Source organism: Rissa tridactyla, chromosome 6, assembly GCF_028500815.1.
Source record: "Rissa tridactyla isolate bRisTri1 chromosome 6, bRisTri1.patW.cur.20221130, whole genome shotgun sequence".
NCBI lineage: Eukaryota > Metazoa > Chordata > Aves > Charadriiformes > Laridae > Rissa > Rissa tridactyla.
The window spans coordinates 69,594,977-69,616,495 of NC_071471.1; the positions used below are offsets into that span (position 1 = coordinate 69,594,977).

Here is a 21,519-nt window from a genome sequence, read left to right on the forward strand (position 1 = left end):
AAAATTTGAAGTTATTTTTTCCCCCCCAAATGACATATTCCTTTTATTTTCATATCTTTTCATGCAGCCTAATCTACAACAGTTATTTCTGGAAATTTCCCATTATTGTACAGCTGTGGCAGCATTTAGGATTTACCCCGCTGCTTGTTGTTGGCCTACATGACAGCTCTTCCATCATCTCGCCTAGATGCCATGAGCAAGGGATACATTTCCTGAATTATTTCTAAGCACAGAGGTGGCACGATTCCTTAAGATAAGGAATATTTCTTTTACATGACTTAACCGAGTTCATCTGGGTCTTACATGTGGGTGTGTGAAAGAAAATACAGTTGTCCCCATTTTTTCTATAGCTAAATATATGGAATTGTTGGTATCTTTCCCAAAACACAGACTGGGGCCCAACTTGTTCAGTGGAGTCAGAAAGAGAATTTAGTAAATAAATTTGGGAGAGACAAATCACGTTACGCTCCCACTCGACAGTTTTTGATGCTTATAGGGAACTAATTTAATTGCAAATGGAGACAAATTTCTATTTCAGTCTCCACAGGTAATTACATTTTACTTGTCCTGGCTCCAGTTCTAGTTGTTTGTCTGCTGGACAAAGGGGTTTTCTCTAGCACAAGGCATCACCGCTCAAACATCTCAGGTGCTTTTCTTTTATGCTGATTGAACAAGAAGGGATGGAAGAGTTTCCCAATGCAAGACCCAGCCCGAGGCATTAGCTAACCGAGCCCCCTCTATTGCCTCGGCAAGGAATGGGGAATGAAACCCCATAAATAAAAAGTGATAGAACGTCTGAGAGAGCCTGAAATAAAAAGGAACTGAGGTGGAAAAAAAGAAGCCAGTGATCAAGTGCCGTAAAGCCTATGAGGCAAGAGCGAGGATGTGGGAAAATATGCTTTTTTTCTGTCAGTGAGCCTACAGGAGCAGCATAAGGAAGATGCAGACTGGTAATTTTGGAGTAGAAAGCAAAAAAACTGATTGCATAGCCAGCACAAGGACTGAACCCAAGGGCTGGTGGAGCAGTTGTTGCTGGCCTTTTCCCCCCAGAAGAGGAACGGGCTTTGCACCACACGACCACTACTTGGCTGGAGACCTTCAGGCCAGGGTTAACATAGACCTGTTGGAGCGGGTCCAGAGGAGGCCACGGAGATGCTGAGAGGGCTGGAGCCCCTCTGCTGGGAGGACAGGCTGAGAGAGCTGGGGGGGTTCAGCCTGGAGAAGAGAAGGCTCCAGAGAGACCTTCCAGCCCCTTCCAGTCCCTAAACGGGCTCCAGGAAAGCTGGGGAGGGACTCTGGAGCAGGGAGGGGAGCCGTAGGACCGGGGGGAATGGTTTCAAACTGGAAAAGGGGAGATATAGATTAGATATTAGGAAGAAATTCTTTACTCTGAGGGTGGTGACACACTGGAAATGGCTGCCTAGAGAAGCTGTGGCTGCTCCATCCCTGGAGGGGTTCAAGGCCAGGTTGGACGGGGCTTTGAGCAGCCTGGGCTGGTGGGAGGTGTCCCTGCCCAGGGCAGGGGGGTGGAACCAGATGGTCTTTAAGATCCCTTCCGACCTAAACCATTCTATGATTCTATGAACACCCTCAACTCCAACCCCACACATACTCTTCCGGCTGAGTCAGGAATGTCAGGAAGCGACACGTGGAGGAAATCGTTATAGTTTATTTCTTAGCAGTGCTCAGGGAAATATTTTGCTATGGGAGAACTGAAGGAATAACTGGGGATCCACCACAGGCTGGGGCTGTACAGCCTGGGCACAAGATCCTCCACTGCCATTTTCTCTTTATTTATTATATGCAGGAGACATTTCCCATCAGGACACTGGAAGGATCAGTTGCCACAGAAGCGGTACTTTCGACGGCTGCTGTCTGGCCATGTGCAAGAGGGGGTTTATGAGGGATTATTTCCACAGGGAGCTTTATGTCGATGCACCGCCTACGATCCTGCACGTCCAGCCAAGCGGATGGTCCTCTTCCCATCCCCAACGCAGCCCCCCCGTTACTCCCCGACGCTGCTGACTGAGGCGGCTCCCCAGGGACGTCCCTCCCAGGGGCGAGCGGCCAGGACGCTAAGTGGCCCCGAGGGGGTGTGTGTGTGAGGGAACGGCTGCGGGGGGGGCGGCTGGGGGGGGGGGGGGGGGGGGGCCGAGGGTGCGTGTGAGGGAGCCGGGAGCAGCCGAAGGGGATACCGAGCGGTGTGTGAGGGAACGGCTGCGGGGGACAGCGGGGGGGGGCGGCAGAGGGTCCCCGGCGGCGTCGGGCCCGTCCCGAAGCAAGCCGCGGCAGTGGGCGGGGCTCCGCAGGGGGGTGTGGGCGGGACGAACCTCAGCGCCCCCCCCACCCCTCAGCGGCAGGGATGACATCACCCGTTCTTCCCAAAGAGGCGCGCGCCCATTGGCGGAAGGGGCGGCGCGGGCTCCGCCAATGGGCGGCGGGCAGGGCGGCAGGCCGGGCTGACGTGCGGGCCGCTGGCCGTATGGGGGTTTATTTTGCTTTGGGCCGCTCCAGCCGCCGCCATTAGAGGAGCCCGGGGAGCGGGGCGAGAGGTTCCCCCCCGCCCCCTTCCCGTATTCCCCCCTCCCCCCCGTCGCGCCGAGTGGGAGCGCCCGCCGCCGCGGCAGCCCGCCGCGCTGGGAGAAACCATGTCGTGAGCGGGTAGAGGACGCCGCAGCCAGCGGGCCGGGGGGGGGGGGGGGGAGGCGGCGGCGGCGGCAGCAGCCAGCGCCGAGCCTGAGGGACGGCTCCCGGCGGCGGTGAGGTAAAGCCCCTCTCCCCTCCCCGGGGGCGCGGGAGGGAACGGCCGGTTGCCCCCCGCGGGGGCCCGGGCGAGGGGCGGTGTGGGGAGTCGCCTCCTCCGTGGCCGGTTCGGGCCCCACTGAGGGAAGGTGGGGGGTCGGTTTGGCGGGCAGCCGTGCTGCTCTTGGAGAGCCCTCTCACACCAACCACATTTCGGTACAAAGGCAGGAAACTCGGATTTTTCTCTCCTGTGGCCGCCGCTCCGAATGCGGGGCTGCAGCACCTAGGGCTGCCGGGGTGAGATCATGCCTCTGCTGCCTCCCACTTCACACACACACACACCCCGCTGCTTTTTAAATGCTTTTTGGATGTATATGGCTGTTTTGGTCTGTGTGCCGTGGTAGAATAGTGATGCGAGCCACTTGCTTGTATCTGTGTGTTTTGGAGAGCAGAACTTCCATGGTACCGTCTGTAGTACGATATCGGGTATTGTGGGTGCTTTAGCAGGAATAAAGTATAGCGTGGGAAGTATTCCAAAATCGAGCTTGTTTTTGTGAGCTGAAGTTTTAAAAAAAAAAAAAATAAATAGAAAAAGTTGGATTAACGAGCGAGGCAAATGCTTCCGGTGCCTTTCTGACTCTACCTTCCCAGTCCCAGGCTGCGGCAGCTTCCAGCCAGGAGAAGGTAAACTTCTCTGCGGAGGTCACGGAGGTGCCTGGCGGCCCTTCCTTCGGGGTGACAACAGCCTTTCCTTCCAGCCCTCACCCCGGTCTGTTGGCGTCTGGCACACCCGGTAATCGACCCTACTTTGGGACAGCATCCCCACAGCACCCACCGCTCTCCTGAGAGCAGTGGGTGGGGGAGAGCTGGGAGAAAATTAATCTGGGTTTCCTGCCTGGCAGATACAGCACTGCTGCTGAGAACTTTTTTGCTGGAACGGTGACTTTCGGTGATAACAATAATGACAACTTTTTCTAGAATTCTTGGGAGTCGATGTAGTAAACAAGTGTTCTGTGATGGGCTTTGTGCCGGGCTTGAACAGTCTTTACTCACCAGCTACCTACTGTGCCATAAGTGTTGAAACTCACATGTGAGTTTAATACCACATTGTTATGTTTGTTGATGCAAAAATTGAAAGGTGAGATGTCTTCTGTGTAATACCTTAAGTTCCTCATTTCTCTAACCCATACTGTGTTAAAGCTCATTCTGGTGAGAGCAGAATCTTGTAATGGTAGTTCAGGAGAGATTTGTTGCACTTAGTTTTGCTTTTCTGTTGGTTTTTTTTTTTATGTGTTTGGTGACTGCAGAAGAGATTTGTGAAGCGTATTTCTTTTTTAATTTTTTTTTTCCTTTCCTTTCTTGGTGGTTACTCAGAGAGAGGGAAACAGGTAAGCAGCAGGAGGTGTTCTGGAACTCTTTTATTTGCCTCCTCCTGAAGGTGAAGTTGAATTGGTGTGTCAGCGTCTAGCATGTCATATGCAAAAGATCACTTCTGATTTAAGTCTGTCACAGCATTGAAAGAGAATAATGCTTTTGGATGCATTGCGTTTTGCAGGATTTGTGAAACTCTTATTATGTGGTGTAATTCTCTTGAAGAAAAAAGAAATTATTACCTTGACTTTTCTTATGCCGCTTAAGTAAGGACAGGCAGATGAGGATGACCGATGAGGCCATAATCTGTTATTGTGGAGTTGTATCCATTAGCATTTTCTCAGAAGTATAATTAAAAATATTAATTTAATTGAAACACTGAGTGGCATGAAAGCATCAATGGGATTCATCACAGAAGCATGACTTAAATTGGAGACTAGTTAAAACGCAAAGTTGGTCAAGGCAACATTTTCAGTCTAATTTAGCCTTGTGTATGGCCATTCTAATTGTGTGTCACTTGATGTGTAAATTCCTTGGGGATGGGAAATCCCATCCATTTTTGGTGTTCTTTGCAAGATGGATCTGAAAATAAGTCAGAAGTGTATTCTGCTTGGAAAATACATTACTGATTGTATGGGAGGTTATTTTTAATACAGTCAATCAAATAATCAAATGTACTATCAGGCACTTTAATGTGAGATTTAGTGGCTCCTTCATGTGATATTAACTTAGGCGTTAACGTTTCTCTTTCCAGCTTCTCTCTGCCATATCAGTTTTGCACCGGGTTGAGATTGTGCAGAACTTCAGATCAATACATTCTTGTATCGTGATGTGCCATCTACTAATTGCAGCAAAGTATTTAAACTGTGACTGCAGTCTAAACTGCCCCTTCCTCCCCCCAAAATTTGAAGACTGGGTTATTTTGAGCTGTTCAAAATTTATGTCAACAAGTAATCCTCATTTTAGCTGCATGAATTATGATCCACAGGCTCCTGGTTCTAAAATGGAACTAAACTTTAGTTTGGCAGCTGAAAATGGTTGGCTTAGCTGTAACAGAGTTCTTAATTTTTTTTAAGTAGTACTACATATGAAGAGGGAAATGAGGCAAAGTTGAAATGAGAATTTTTTTTTTTTCAACACAGCTGACGAAGACCTTACCACTTCACTTGTCAAATGGCATAGCTTGGTGAAATCAGTTAAATAACATATAACTTTGCAATGACTGTTTAATGGAATTTGTTATACCTGGAAAAGAAAACTTCTGCCTTCTAATTCAGATGCTTTCTTGATACTTACTCTTTTTCATAGCAGTTTTTGCATAGCTGACATTGCTTGAACTTGCACAGAATTGGATTGATTTTGTGACTGTGTTCATTTTTGCATCAGTTGCTGAAGCACGCTTCTCGTATGGATGTAGTTAGTTCTTTTGGAACTTTCTTGAAATACAAGATTAATAATAGAACTGTTATCTCTTCGGTATCTAACAGTTAACATACTTCAAAATATGAACTCTAGTACTTCAACATCAATTCTGAGAACGCAATCTTCTATCATATGGATGATTTTGTATTTCCTTCTTTGTGGCATGGGCAGGTTTTCGGAAGCTCTGTAGTCAAACTGGAGTTGTATCCACCTGGTGTTTTTCAATACTGCGTTTTTTCCTCTACTGCTGTCCCATTTATGCAGAAAACTCATTTTGGTGGAGACTGGAGAGAGGAGAGGTGTGGAGGGGGTTGATCAGGGAATGGGTGCGGTGATGTTTGAAGAAGGAACTGCCTGCAGGAGGGGGCTGATAGGAGACCTGGTTCAAGAAGGCAGAAGGAATGGTAGAATATGGAGGAATAATACCTTGGAAAGAGTGGTAGTCGCTGGTATGTGCAGAGCATCTTCCCTGCAAAGCAGACAAATTTGCAGCCCTTTTGCATCTTTTACTGTACAGCAGATATAATTAAGTTGTCATTTTTCCCTTTGGTTATTTGAATTGATTCTGGTATCGTGTTCTGCTTGTGCTTAAAACAAGCATACTATTGCATTGTTATTTTTTATTTCTAGTAAGGTGGATTTTTTTTTTCTGCTCATTTTGCTTGTATTCATACGTGCATTTTAAACGAACGAAAGTTAGGACTTCTAAGACAAATGCTGGAGAAGGCACGGAATTTACATCTGTCTTTAAGGCTGAGTTCAGAATTAAGCTGGAAATACCTGAAGTAACGAGAGCTAGGTACAAAACGAATACCGGGCGTGCAACGTGCTGTCCGGGGGACTGGAAGGATGGACCTGTGTCTATTTTGGTAAGTGTAAATAGGACTTCTTTCTGAAACTGTCACTTGTGAGCAAGAAGGCTGCAGTCTTTTTTTCTTTTTTTTCTTTTTCTTTTTTTTTTTTTTCTTCTTCGCCTTCCCACCATGTCAGAAGTCAGTACATGGTGATGTTTTATCCGGGTTGTTTGCCATTATTTTTGCAAGCAAATGTTAAGGTTTAAAAATCCTCCTTGTGATTCTTTGACTTTGATTTGATTTAGCATATAGTCTTGAGTAGCTGTTTTTAAAGAAAGAGAAAAAGTTTACAGACTTTAAGGGAGTTTACAGACTTTAAGGAACATGTAAGTTACATGGGTGTTCCAGTGTCTTCTAGATACTCAGGAGTTAGCTTTCCTGGGCTAAAGAAAATTGTCTGAACCGTTGTTCACGTGGCTCTGTAAAGAAAAATAAACTTGAGTGGTTTGTGTTGTTTTCAGTAGATTAAAACTATTACGATCAAATAATCTTTTAGTGGCTTTGAAGTTTCACGTACTTCTGTAGGTCTGTTCCCTTGAAAACTGTGTGGCGCATGGTGCATAGTCAGTTGATTATCTGGGAGGACAAATCTGTGTCGTAAATTTCATAAATGTGGATAATTCTAGCAAAAAATAGAAAATTTGCTTTGTGAAGGTGATGGTCCGTTTATGAGAGAATCCTATCTCTTGTGGTTGTAAAGACTGTAAATGCATTAGTGCATTGTGTAAGTGTTGACTTGTACTTCTTTCAGGCTAATGGGCTTGAAAGTATTTCTTCTGTCTCCATTCATTTTCCCAGTATGTAAGCAGGGATTCAGCAGAGACAGCTGGCGTATTTATTAGTTTTTGCTGTCTGAATGCTCCTCTGAAACAGTTTTAATCTATAGGTCTGAGTCTTAAGTCTTCTGCAGTTTCAAGAAGTGTTGAGTATATACTTGTTTTCATGCTAGGCTTTTTTTATTTTTTTTTTTTATTTTTTTAGTTCACACTACCGTGGTAAGTCAGAAGTACTTTGTATTAGGTGTCTGATTGTCATTTTGTCACTTATTCCTTCTATTGGATGGGCCTGTGGGTTTAGGTTTTGGCTACAAAGGCTTCCCCTTACTATGTGCTTGTTGAGAAGCTAATTTTTATCTTGCTGCTGAAGGGTTGGGACGGTCTGCTGGCCTATTTACATTTTTTGACCTCCCCATTACTGTTTAGCTTGGCAGGGATAAAAATAATTGTCACCTCATGGCTTTTAAATGGTTTATTTAAAGAAGGTTGTTCAGTGTTGCCTCTAGCAGAAAGTTATTCCCACCCCCCAAAAGCAGAAGGTTTGCTGGTTCAGAGGTGTTACTCTGAAACTTTCTAGCAGCCCAGTGTACCTTGTATATCAAACAACTCCAAGTTAATCACTACATGATGAGCAAAATGGAGATTACTAATCGTAAGGTTAAAAAAAAAAAAGATTTAAAAAAAATGAACTGAGATCACTCCTTCTCTATAAGGAGTTTGAATTTGTTTTCCCTTTGATATTTGATAGTAGTTCTTTGAGCTACGTTAAGCAATGACATACATAGTAGTGTTTTTTTGTGTGCTGTGATAATAGCATTTTTGCTTCTCCTTTTTTGTCCTCTTGTAAATTTATTTATATTTTTGATATTTTGCTGTCTAGCCAGTATCTTAATGAGCTAGATAAAAGGAGTGTTGCTTGTATGGCTTACTTGAACTAGAACTCACCTTGAGTATAGCCCAATTGCAAATACGTATACCAAAGGTGGTCCTTACCTGTATCTGAAAGTGCCTTGCCATTAATTAGGAGGAAACTCCACAATAGTTAATGTTAAGCGTGTGTTTCCTTGTTTCATTCGGAGGCAGGTGGTTTTTCTCCACCAAATGCTGACTATGTCTGTGCATCTAGCCGTGATCTAATTTATGGTCAGCCAGTATTGAGGAGGTCCAGAGGATAATTACTAGAACTGAATGTCAAACGTACAAATTCTGATGTAATGCTCCTTGGTTGTTGGACAGGTTTAAGTGTTTCTAAGTTTTGATGTCTGATTCCACAGTGTGTCTTTATTCAGAGTGTGACATCTGGTTTTCCTCATCTTGTGTGAGGATGGCTGAGTTCTAAACAAAAACTAAGTCTCATGTTTTAGTCGTATAGTCCAAACACAGATAAACTGTATTTTTGCGTCTGACCTCGCTTTTTATAAAGAATCCTCTTGTTCGACTTTGTCCAATATGAATGTCGTAAAACACAACAGAATTGTTAAAACTTCATTTTTATTACATATTGTACGTCCTATCTTGAGTCAGTATTCATCTGTTGCTGACTGTTCATGATGGTCAGGTTCATTAAACGTCGCTGGCTGTATTTATGCAAATACTCTATCATAGCTCATTATTTTGAGTCGCTTTGCTTGTTTTTTGATTAGTATTGTGTGGGAGATGCTGTGTATTATGTAACTGTTGATCTGCTTACTCCCATTTCCCCAAATGGTATTGGTTTCTAAGTAAGCAGTTGTGTTTAGTCCCTCTTAATGTGTAGTAACATCTCATCTAAATAGTTGTTTGCTTTTAATTGAGTTTAAAATGGAACGAAAAAGAACCCTGAAAAATGTAATTCTCTCCTGAAATAAGAAAGAGGACTGAACTGCGAACTGCCGCTACTGTTTTTTACAGGTTGTTTTCAGCAGTTAGGGTTTTCCTGGCTTTCAGTCACAAATTTAATAGAGCTGTATGTAGTTTGACCCGTTTGAGATGAGTAACAAATAAAATGGAAACTAGTACTTCACAAGTTACACAGCAGGATTAACTGTAATAGTTAAAGAGCACAAAAACGCTTCAAGGGATAAACATCAAAATAAAAAAGACAGCAGGAAGAGTGAATGTTTAGTATTGTCAAATATCTGTTAATTCTGTGATGGGTTTTCTGCTTTTGCAGAAGAGTCTGTTTATAGTTAGGTCTGAATCCTAACCTGAAGTTCATTGTCAATACTTGTATTTCAGACGTCTCCTAAGATCTGTAACCTCTAGAATGTTTGACTTCTTACTTCATAGAATGTTTGCAAAATTAGGCATCTTCTTGCATTAAAACTGCATATAAATTCTCTTACTCAGGCAAAGTCAGGCTTTTAGGTTTAGTTGGAATGATAGCAGTTGGATTGGAAGTGTGAATAGAACATTGAAAAGACAGCTGAAGCAAAATCAGCATAATTTTTCTGAATATGATAAATACCTAATAAACTAGACTTAAGATGCTTTGAAATGAGATATGAATCCATAAATCAAAATGAAAGTATTTGTTATTAATTGTATGTAAATGAAGCCCATCAGAATTCATCCAATGAGCAGACTTCTAAATGTTTTCAAAAGCTACTACTTACTTTCTCAGATTTTTTTTTTTGGTGAATAGAACTGCATTTCTTGCAGCATGTTTCTTTGTGAAAGATGAAGTCTTCTGGATTTTCACTAATTGGCTGCTTATAAGAGTAGATCAAATGTTGTACGTAATGAAGGAGGTCATACTTAAAAATCTGCAGTACAGAGTATTTGTTGGCAGCCTAGACTATGAAAACCGGTTTAAAAAAAAAGTTAAAACTCATTTAACATACTAGACTGTAAATAGTTATAACTAAAATATTTTCAATGTTTCTTTTGTCATGCACCATTAATATTACAGTTTGTGGGTTGTGTTTTGATTTACACAGCAATGACTTGGTCTTTAATAGAACTGAGATTTGTGCCAATCTTAGCTCAATGATGCCTCTCTTAAGACAGACGTTCCTCCTGTTCTCCCTGTTGTTGGGAGCAAAGGAACAGCTCTATTACTCTGAAGAGCAAAGGTGTGTATTTCGAGAGCAGTGCTCTTGCTGGGCTGAGGGTGGAAAGGATAATGTAGTTTGACAGAAGCCTGTTTCCCAACATAGTTCTTGCTTTCTGGCTGTATTTTAGGAGAAGGGGGTTTCTGCAACGATAGCTGCAGTCTGAGACCGATTCCTACTGTCTGTACTGCAAATAGCTGTCTAGTGTTCTTTAAAGAAATAAAAATTTCGTAAGTAAAAAACCCTGACCTCATAGAGCAGCTTGCCAAAAAGGATTTAAATGCTTTTTTCCTGAGATGACAGACTTATTTTTTCCTTTTTGCTGGTTGGTTTGGGACAGTATCCTTTAATTTTTAATGAACTGTCCTAACAACCAAAGCAAACTATGCTTACTTGTTGATTCCTTGCTTCAGTGTATTCAGGCTAATAAAGAAAATGCTTCTGCATTTGTGACTTTGCAGTAATCTTTCCATTCTTTATTATAATACATAGTTACTGCCCTTACTGCAAAGCTTCCAGATCCAGTGCTGATCTGATTTGGTTGTCTCACTGACAAGGTCAATGTTCTTAATTTTTTTTTTTAAAACTAATTTGCAGAGCTGACAATGGAACTCATTGTTAGTTCCCTTCAAAGTATAGAAACCTAGGTTCAAGTTCTGTACTCTTAATATACTGATCTGTTGAGGCTTACGCCGAATTCTTGAGAAAGCAGTCCTGCAAGAATAGTGAACAGTTGAAGGTGGAGTAAGTAAGCTTAGTAAATTAAGAGAAGAAAGTGTCAGTGAAATTCCACCTTAGAAAATTTGTCAAGGCAAATTTCATGTGAAAATCAATTCTTAATACTGTCAATAAATTTCAGATAGGTTATTTAAAAATGTAAGTTGCTTTTGTTGAAGTGTATTGATAGTGTGATACTTCACAAGGATTCTTGGACCCAGATAACAGAAGTAAATTTGAGCCAGTTAAATAGTGATGTCTTTTATGTAAGAATTCATAGAGGAGATTTGCAGAGTTTAGAAGTTTGAAAGAAACAAATTGGCCTTTTTGATTTGAGCTTGTGTACGGCTACATTATCCTCTAGACCTTCCTACTGGCTGTACTTAAAAACTGGCAAAATCTTTGTTTGAAGAGTCCCTTGATGCAGCGTATATGAGCTTTACAAAGACACTGTGGTTAGAGTCAGTAGCAGAGCCATTTATAAATGTATTTGTTTGGAAACAGTGAAATAGAACATTGCTTTGTTTCCTGTTGTGAACAGTTGACGCAAATTCATCTTGTGCATCTTTTAGAAATGGTCTGCAGTTTTACAGAACAAAACAGGAAAAAAAAATCAGTCTAGTGCATGTTTTATCATAACCATTTAAGGTGATAATCCAGGTGTGTGATTTTAACAGGTTTTCCTTTTATAGCTTTAATTAGAAAGCTTATTTGTGTATAAATGAACTTCAATTTTCTAAGAAGTATGGTAGGTTTTTTTTATGGGTAATTGGAAGAGAACTTGAGGTAGTGACGTACAAGGGGGAACACTTCTGAAAATGCGTCAAGTTATGCGGGGTTAATCATAGGCAATTTTTCTTAAAAAGCTGTTTGTCCATCATGTGTGTATATAAACTTCACAGCAACATTTTCCATCTGTTAATGAGCAATTACAGCTGTTGGATTGAGACCTCTTCTTGGTAGATGTACATTTAAATACACCATGTTTCATAATACGTGAAGAATACAGTTGGTGAAGGTGCTGTTCTTTGATCCTGTGCTTTGACTCGAGGTCCTGTTCCTCCCCGCTCCTTTCTGTGCGTGGATGTGGGAAAGGTGTAACTTCTACACTCACAAACTGTTGAGTTAGTAAATTCTGCGTTGGGTTAGAGACCTCTTTTTCTTTCAGAATAAGATGCTTCTGCTTCTTTTGTTCCTCTGAAAAGTTGATTCAGTGTTTTAAAATAAAGATAAACCAGCCTCCTTTTCTTTTTTGGAGCAGCCTAAGAGGGGCAGCTACGTGGGAGGGAAGCAGAGTGGATCTCTTTTCCCCGGCAAGTCTTGATGAAGGCTGAAGTTGAGCTCTCTCTTCCCTTTCAGTACAGAAGCAGTTAGTTTTGTTCGAAAATCTGTAGACATGGGCAAAACGAGTGAAGGTGGGAACACTGATTTGATGAGTATAATTACATAAGGTTTCTGCCAGCACAGATGTGCTTCTGATATAACCATCCCAGCAAAAAATCTGTACTGGAGACTGGTCTCAATCAGCATCTGGCCTGTTTGCGGGGGAGAGCTTGATCATTTAATGAAATGGAGCTCCATATTGTTCCTTCTTTGAGCCAAAGGAAAAAAAAATAATTCTGGACACAGTGGAATAATTAAATTGAGGGGAATATAATATATCCTGTCATAAAAATGTTATTTGAGGACTTCATTGTTTCTTCCCAGTTTCTGTGCTTTGTATTTTCCCCATGCGCCTAAAAAAGACTATTCTTGAAAGTTGAAACAAAGTGAAAGAAAAAACTTGCGATTGTTCTAGGTGTCCTTTTCTGCCTGACTTTATTTAGCAAGTCTGATAATGTTTTGATTTTTCTTTGTTACTTGATTTATCAGATTTTAATGTATTCTCCCCTTTAATGTACTGAGTTACTGTGCTAGTCTGTCCAGAAGGTATTTAGCATGCTGTATAAACTGATTGATTGGAAGTTGCTTAGAGTTTTGTGGGTTTTAATTTCTTGTCTGCTCGTGCTTTTTTGGATGTTAGGTCATGCACCTGTGCCTCATAGTCACTGCTGTGCTATTTCTCTGTCAGAGGAGGTACTACATGATTCAACTTCTCCTCTGTGAAGAATCTAAAATAACAAGTTAACTTGAAGACAGCGTGGCAAGGAAGTAATTCTGAAAAAATGTAACCAGCTTCAAACTGCTTAGTGGCTGGATGATGATCCTGTATCACCAGGAAATCAGATGGTTCTAGTGTCCCTGGGCTGGGGTGCAGTTGGGGGGTCAGACCAGGACCTAAAAAAAACCCCAAACAAAACAAAAAAAACCAACCAACCAAAAAAAAACCCCAACAAAAATCAACCAAAATCCTGATAAGTGAAAGTGCTAAATTTCCTCATCTAGCTGTGCTGTAGTGGGTGTTAGCAGAGCTATCGAAGAGAAATTGCATTGTTCCATTGAACCTTTTTATATTCTTTACTTGATAATAACCTAAGGCCTTGTGTTCGGAGGTAGTGAGCTTGCATCTGGGAGGCTTTCAAAGCTGCAGATACTCAGCCTCTCTAAGAATTATATCAGAAAGCATCTCATCTAGCTTTTTAAGGGGCACAGAGAATAATTGCAGCTAAAAACCTAATCTCATATATGAAAGCTTTTCTGTAACACAGTTATGTACTGTGCTAGTTTCATAAATAGTATCTCAGTATTTGTTTAGGTAGTTTTTTCAACCAGCTGCTTTACAACTTGAGCAGCAATCTTCTTTCCTGGCCTGAATGTCGGGAAAACAGATGATGGTTTGTTTTCTCACCCCGTCCCAAATGTGCGTTGGGATTTGTTTGCGATGGGAACTGCTTGGTTTAAGGCTTTACAAACTAGGGCAGGTAAGAGAACATTTGTAGCCTCTTAGGCTTCATCACGCGTTTCAAGCTTATCTAGCTTTTGATTGAAAACATAACAGCTTCTGCTCAGGTAGAAATTATTCTCAAGCTCGTGTTGGGACAGACACTTTCTGGTTGTCCTTCAGAGCACAAGTGAAACTGCTCCTGGTGGTCCTGTTGGTGTCAGTTGGCAGGTGCACGGATGGTGTGCTGTTTCCTTCTCTTTTCTGAAAACCGTGTTCAACTGTCTTAAGTTCCTGACTAGGAAACGTTAATATCTCAGAAAACTCTACTGTTCATAGAGAGGATAAGCTTATTAAGAACGTGATAAAAAACTTACTTGGGGAATTGGGGGGGGGAAAAGCCTTGACCAAGTGGAATAGATAAATTAAGCATATAGTGTACTCAAACAGGAGGTGTTTTAGCAAAGCTTTAGTTTGTTTATACAGTATAGAAACTGTTTTTCCTCCCAAGTTTCTAAAAAGTCATCTTTATGAAGTCACCTTTAGTAAAATCAAGTTGACTTTGTATTCTTGTGTATATGCATGTATTTTTCACTTATTTTATTACAGATAGGGAGATCCTAGTATGATCTCGCTCCTTTTCTCCCATTACACATGGGCATGGACTTCTTTGAGTGAATGGTGGAGGGGAAGCAGTGGGAAGTCTAACTGCCTTCTCAGCACATTCCTTAGTCTGACACAGTTTTATAACGTATAGGTGGGAGTGAAGTGCTCTGCAGGCTATTCAAACAAGTAATATTAGAACCTGGGCTTTATGAGAAAGCTTTATGCGTTCCTGGTTGCTCATCTGCTTTCATGCAGCATAAATATGGATTGCTGCTGAAAAGGATAGTCCTGCCCTCTCCTCGGTCCTGGCCATGCGATAGCCCCTCATTCATGCAGCCACCTGATACGGTGAATAGATAGAGTCGAGCTGCTGGAAAAATCCTGTGCTGCCTGCTGGAGCCCACGGAAGGGAGAGAGTAGGAGAAAGGGTGACAAATATAAGTGGACGTTTAGCTATGCCTTGGTAGAGCAAGGTGTGTGTGAAGGTATTTTGGTGAAGAATGTATTACCTCATAAAGCATTTTCTAATTGGAGAACAGGTATAAACTAACCTTGATGTGTCTGGTTTTGAATGTAATCCTGTTGTCTAACTTATCTTCCAAGTTTTTGTTTACTAGACTCTAGGTGTTTTTGTTAGCCAAGAGAGTTGCAATATGATGAATGAGAATTGTCAGTCAATCAGTATAACATTTGTATTTTAAATAGTCTTGCATGCTTAAAAATAGCACATAATTGAGTCTTATATGTTGGGTAACGATTCTGTGGTAAGGAAGGAAATAGACTGTATATATTTTTCTATTTGTCCTTTATCTACCTGCCTTACCCTTTTCCTCTATTATGCCCTCTACACAAACTGGAGGGGATCAAAGATTTTTTTTTTTCCTTCCCCATACTGTTTCAGATTCCAATAAGAGTGTTTAAATATGTTTTGGTGTGGATTTTACTTTGCTTGGTTCTAGTGCTTTTACTTCAGCAGACTGATTGCTTCTGTGGCGACTGGTTCTTTATAAATATTGGTTTATTTTAACCACTCTATAGTCTCAGCAGGTCATGACTGAGTTTAAACAAGTAAATTGGGATCAGAGTAGGTGTGGCATTTAATAATTAACTTTCTGGTTACTCAGGTCCAGTAGGAAACCTCTAATGAGTCTGTTTTTATTTTGTTTACAGGAATAGTTATCTGCTTAGTCTCATCCTTTGTATTTGGCAATCTGAGGAAAAGATCTGAGCCAGCATGAAGACAGAATCCCCTCTTCATTAGAGAAAAAGTGAGTTGGAATTGGACTGAAATCTGGATTTATAGAATGAAAATACTGTGTTAGTTTGTCAACACACACACCTTGTGCTTGCTTTTAAGTGGTATTTTAACTTCGTAACTCTACTGTTACAAGTGATGTCCAGTCAAGGCCTAGTCTTGGTTGAGCACATGTATAAAATTTTAAAATGTATGCATTTTATGCAAACTCCTGCACCTACTTTTCTGAAAAAACTGCTTACTCATTGTATAGCTGCCCACTTGTAACACTCCTTCCTTTCAAGTCCTGTGAGGTCTTGCAATAGAGTTCACAGGATCTAGACTTTGTGTTCCTTTTCTTGTACTGCTGTATTCATATCGAGTTCTAATTCAATAATTTAATATTTGTGACTTGTTTCTGTAGCCATATTAGTCTCTTCTCCAGTATTCTCAGTGCTTAGTGTGTATCTGTTTTCTGAATTTGTTTTGGAAGCCTCTGTTCAAGTTTAAGAAACTCCAGAAATCCAGAACTTGAGTTTTCTGCACTAGGAAATCCTGAATTCTGCATTTAAAATGCAGTTAGCTCAAGTCTTATCCTTTACATAGTGGTTTTCTTCCCTCTAAATGTTCTAATAGTAGCAAGAAAAAAAGATTGCCTGCTTGCCCAGCCTGATTTTTATATTTGATGCAATACACATCAACTAGGTTAAATCTCATTTACTTTTTTTTTTTTGAAACAGAGCTCCTATGCAACCATTGTGTACTAATGATGTATTCTGATTACTTAGCTTTCTGCCTGACGCAGTTCATTTCAAGAAGTGCACGATGACAGAGCGTGGAATTAAATGGGCTTGTGAGTATTGTACATATGAAAATTGGCCATCTGCAATCAAATGTACCATGTGTCGTGCTCAGAGACCTAGTGGAACAATTATCACAGAAGATCCATTTAAAAGTGGTTCAAGTGATATTGGTAGAGACTGGGATCCTTCGAGCACTGAAGGAGGGAGTAGTCCTTTGATATGTCCGGATTCTAGTGCAAGACCAAGGGTTAAATCATCTTACAGTATGGAAAGTGCAAATAAATGGTCGTGCCACATGTGCACGTACTTGAACTGGCCAAGAGCGATAAGATGTACTCAGTGCTTGTCTCAGCGCAGGACCAGGAGTCCCACAGAGTCTCCTCAGTCTTCAGGTTCTGGTTCAAGACCAGTCCCTTTTTCTGTTGATCCATGCGAGGAATACAATGACAGAAATAAACTAAACACAAGGGCTCAGCACTGGACTTGTTCTGTTTGTACATACGAAAACTGGGCGAAGGCCAGGAAGTGTGTTGTATGTGATCATCCCAGACCCAACAACATCGAAGCAATAGAACTGGCAGACACGGAAGAGGCTTCTTCAATCATAAACGAGCAAGACAGAGCTCGATGGAGAGGAAGCTGTAGTAGTGGTAATAGCCAAAGAAGATCTCCACCTACAACCAAACGTGAATCTGATGTGAAAATGGACTTCCAAAGAATTGAATTGGCTGGAGCTGTTGGCAGCAAGGAAGAACTCGAAGTTGACTTCAAGAAACTAAAGCAAATTAAAAACAGAATGAAAAAGACTGACTGGCTGTTTCTAAATGCTTGTGTTGGTAAGTTGTTTGCTGCTACCTTATACTGTTATGCTTGTGGTTAGGTATTTTGGGAGAATGAAGAATTAAAACATAAACTTGACGTTTGATTTTGAAACAGCTTTCTTTAATTTCTGCATTTTAATTTTAAAAAGTAATCCAAATGTAAAAGTTCCTGAAATAGCACCTGCTAAGAGAGGGTTCATCCATAATCTGAACAGGGTTGGACATGTTTCCCAACTATGCTTGGACTTTTTTGACCTTTTGTAGAAATGGATATCCTTGTAACCAAATCCTGTTTTTCTGTGTAGTCATTGAAAGGTGGAAAAATTACAAAACCAGTCTACAGAACAGTGTAATACATATATTACTGTAGAAAATGCCAGTACTGGATAATTAAAATTACTCTTCTTTTTTCTATGGCAAGATACGCTACTAGAATCAGCAGCTGCAGCTTGGGAGTATTTGTAAACAGTGTAGAGCTTGCAACGGTACAAGATGCTCTGTCAGATGTTAAAAATAACACCAAAATATGTAGCTCCAAGAAACTGCATGTGTAATACTGACCTTGAAAGTAATAATGTTGTGTTAATACAGATACTGTGCTGTAAATGTTTACAGGCTTTCTGAAAGTATTTTTGTAGTTGACTGCTTCAAAAAATTCAAATACCAATTTTGTTTTGTATTTTAGTGCTTTCCTAAGGAAATTCTGGATAATTCTCCCAATGCTGTTAAAGAACAGAGACATGTGAGAGCAGGGTTTTCTTCAGTTATTGACCTTGTGAGTTAACTTTTGTCCTGTAGCTTTCCAGAAGCGGATATCTTGTGCTCTAGCATACAAGCAGGTTAAACACTTAAAATACGCAACTATTTTTAGAGTAAAACACTTCATTTGAAACTCTAACACTACTGGTATGTCTCGTACTGTTCCTTCATGTTTCATGAAGTCACTTCATAGTTGTTATAATCGAGAAACTAATTTGCAGAGCTGCTTTATTTAATATATTGGATCAGGTGTCAGTGTTCTTATGGGTATCATAGGTTTGGTTTCTCTGAGCTAATAAATATTCCAGTTTATTTTTGTGTTGCGTGAATAGTTGGACACATTTCCTTTTGAGAATAGTTAGATCTCTCAGTATTTCCTGATACCTTCAGCTTCTTACGTGCTAGCAGACACGCAGTGCTTTTTCCTTCTGAAATGAGGCAACTGAAATTCTGTATGGTGTTTAAGTTATTGAATATGCAAGATCAATTGTTGGGGCTCGTTACTGTGCCTTACGAGCGTCTAGCTTGCATTCTGATAGCAATTGTATTAAATATTAAGGTTTATTTCCCTCTGGTTTTTGAAAAGTGATTATTTTTTTTTTTTTACTATTCTGATGTTACTTAAAATATTTCACACTTTCAGATTTAATCTGTGCAGGAATAGTTTTGTTCGTAGTTAAGAACATGAATTTTGCAAGTACTTAATGTTGCTTGTGACTATACAATTGCACGTGAAACTCAAAACTATGTTCATGAAATTTTTTTAAGGTAATAATGATTTGGTTCTTTTAAAATTAAAATAGTTTGAAGGTATCTTGAAGGGACCTTGATGAGAAAGCCAGAATGCAAATGGAATTGTGTGCTGATTTTTATAAGTGTTCTGCTGAAAGATTTCATGGATTCCTTTCTGTACTGTAACTTATAAACTTAGTATACTTCAACTTTTTAACTGAGGGGAAAAAAATCAGCAACCAAAGCTGTTAATTATCAGTCCTTCATTTCAGAATTGTGTTTTGCATATCACAGATGCCATCTTTTTCCAAATACTCTTTGTAGTAGGAATAACCTTGGGGATTGATGAAAGCTTTACAGATTTCTTTTGTGGTTGTCTCTGGACGTTCTGCAGAGCGTATCTGTCTTGGGAAGGTATACCAGTTTAACCAGTAATTTTAAAAGCAATAAGCCACACTTGTGCTGGTTATTTTGTTGTCTGAGTGTGACATACTTAAACCAATTTAACTGTCAACTGAACAATTTTGCCTGAAGCATATGTTCTTATCATTGAAATCAACGGGGTTATTGTGACTTAGTGAGTTACTGTTCATTAGCCAGCTGGAGCTCTTGTGAACTTTTAGCTGAGCTGAACTCTTCTCAATCCTTACCAAACACAATTATAAAATAGGACAAGTTCGTGTTAAATGTCAAGTAAATTTGTGAAAATTGATGGAGTAAGAGTTGGTATGTCGCCTGTTACCATAGTCCAGCTGACAAGTGGTGGTTTGTTAGGATTTGGTAACTTCAGACCACACACCACCAAGTTTAAACTCAGTTGTGGAGGGTCCATTTGTTTTGAATCTGCCTTATGTGGGAGAGATGATACGGTTTAAAGTTTTTTGGATGTACAAAGTGTAGCTTTCCCTGAAGTTAAAAATAAAGAGTAGAGGAGCAGGAGTAGGAGTAATTCTTGGCAGACTGGTTATTTTCTTTTCTCTTAGAAGATATTGTCTTTCAGAAGGTACCAAAGAAAATGTTTAAGACTTTGGGACAGCTGTTTAGTTGAACTCCCTCTTTGCAGCTCAACTCTAATACAAATTTTTTTGCTAGATTTTAAATTTAATGTCATGTTTCATTTGAAAACATGTATTGGACTGCTTTTTTTCCCCACATTTGTTCTGCTTAGCTGAAAAATGAAGACAGATGTGTATTTTGTGTGGATTTACAAAAGTACCTGGGTGTGTGTGTTTGTGGGGTTTTTTGTTTTGCCGGAGACACCCATTAGTGCTCTACCCACCTCAGTAAACAAATATGCCATCAAGGCTTTTATTCCTTGCAAATCTAGGCTGTACAAAATAGTGCAAACTGATGAGTGCAACTCTTGCATTTCAGCATGAGTAGTTTCCTTGATGGAGGGTATTCTTTCCGAATCAGAAGGAGTAGTGGCAATTCCCCCTTTCAAACTCTGCAAGTAAATGTACTTGAATGTTATTTTTGTTACTCACTTGGTTTTTGCAGCAGTGGATGTATCTGTCAAATGATTCTTTCTCAAAAGGATGAGATTTTAGAACTGATTAATTTGGTTAAAATTTATTAAAGTCAAAGCAGAACATCTAGTAAGTATGGCTGTTGAATAATATGACTTGCTACAAATGCCAGTTTGAGTTATGATGAGAAATGACGAGTGCCTTCTGCAAGGACAGCGATGCTTTCTACTGTACTGGCCTCGTAAAAGGTTAATGTGAAGTCCGAGATGACTCTCGGTTCTTTAGGGGGGAAAAGCTAACATGTATTTAAAATTAAGCTTCACTGTCTTTTGTATAACTCGTGGTTATCTACACTAAAGAGACTGTAGGGGAGCTTGGGGAATCGGATGTGCAAGTGGAGCAGTACTGCCGTGGGGGCTGGTGAAGCCGGTTACAGGTGGCTCTGGGTTTAAGTAGTACAAATGGATGAAGATGGCCATGGCTATATAAAATCTTTCTAGTGTTCAGAGTTTGCTTGGGGCTTACACTTCAGTGCTTGCTGGAGCTTCCCCTCCCCTGGCACTTGAGGGTTTTACAGTGGTGCTAGCAGAGCGTGGTTGCTGCCAGGCACTGCTGGGGATCCTCGGGTTGTATGTGTAACTCCAGAGCTTCAGCTGCACCCCACAGATTAAAAGTAAACTGCATTTCTCCTCCTTTTCCTAACTGCTGCAAGAGAGTGTGCTCTGCTCGTTCGGTTCAGGCCAGTAAGGTTGCTACCACCATCACGGGCCAGGTTCCCCGGGCTGGGGATGGTGGCTCCAAAACCAAGTAGACGCACATTCTTCTTAGCTGTGTGAACGAAACAACTAAGAGTGTGTTTCTTAAACAAATCCAAAATATTTAGACCAGTCTGTAATGAATCTTGTTTTACAGTACATCCTTAAAGGACTGCCTAGTTCATTCCTTGTATTCCTACGTATGTGTCTGCTTAGTTTTCCCTTTGTTGATTACTTTAATCTCTCTTACAGGGTGTTTTTTCTTCTGTCCTTTTCTTCACCCTTCGGTTTTCTGACATAATGCCAAACACGTTACCCAAACATTCACAAACCCAGTGGGAAAGGAGAGTCATCCTGTCCAGGTTTCAGTGTGAAGTTGGCTGGGCAGCATCCCCAGCTCCAGGAGAGATGGAGGCCACCTCCTGCTCCGTGTCTTGCGGAGCTTGTGGCTCTTTGCTGGCAATAAAGGTGGCCTGAAGGGACTGACGTACCAAGGGGCTCTCAGCTGGCACTGCCACCCAAAGTTGTCCTCCTCTGTGCTTGTTCTGTCCTCCTGGTGTGTTTGTTTATCAGCATACAAATGAAGTGCATCTTGCTAAAAATGA

At 41.0% G+C, this 21,519-nt stretch overlaps 1 protein-coding gene across 3 annotated transcripts in view; it reads left to right on the top strand.

Moving 5' to 3' along the window:
• The first annotated feature begins 2,677 nt into the window (after nt 1–2,677).
• Nucleotides 2,678–21,519, top strand: part of ZRANB1 (zinc finger RANBP2-type containing 1) — a 42,774-nt gene continuing 23,932 nt past the window's right edge. The window contains exons 1-3 of one of the 3 annotated variants that reach the window (XM_054207341.1): nt 2,678–2,764; nt 15,512–15,609; nt 16,316–17,214. In XM_054207341.1, the coding sequence (XP_054063316.1) occupies nt 16,401–17,214 (814 nt within the window). In that variant the 5' untranslated portion in view covers nt 2,678–2,764; nt 15,512–15,609; nt 16,316–16,400. Of the gene's footprint in view, nt 2,765–6,257; nt 6,405–15,511; nt 15,610–16,315; nt 17,215–21,519 lie in introns of those variants that run through there. The other 2 variants (XM_054207338.1, XM_054207340.1) reach the window with 2 other exon arrangements.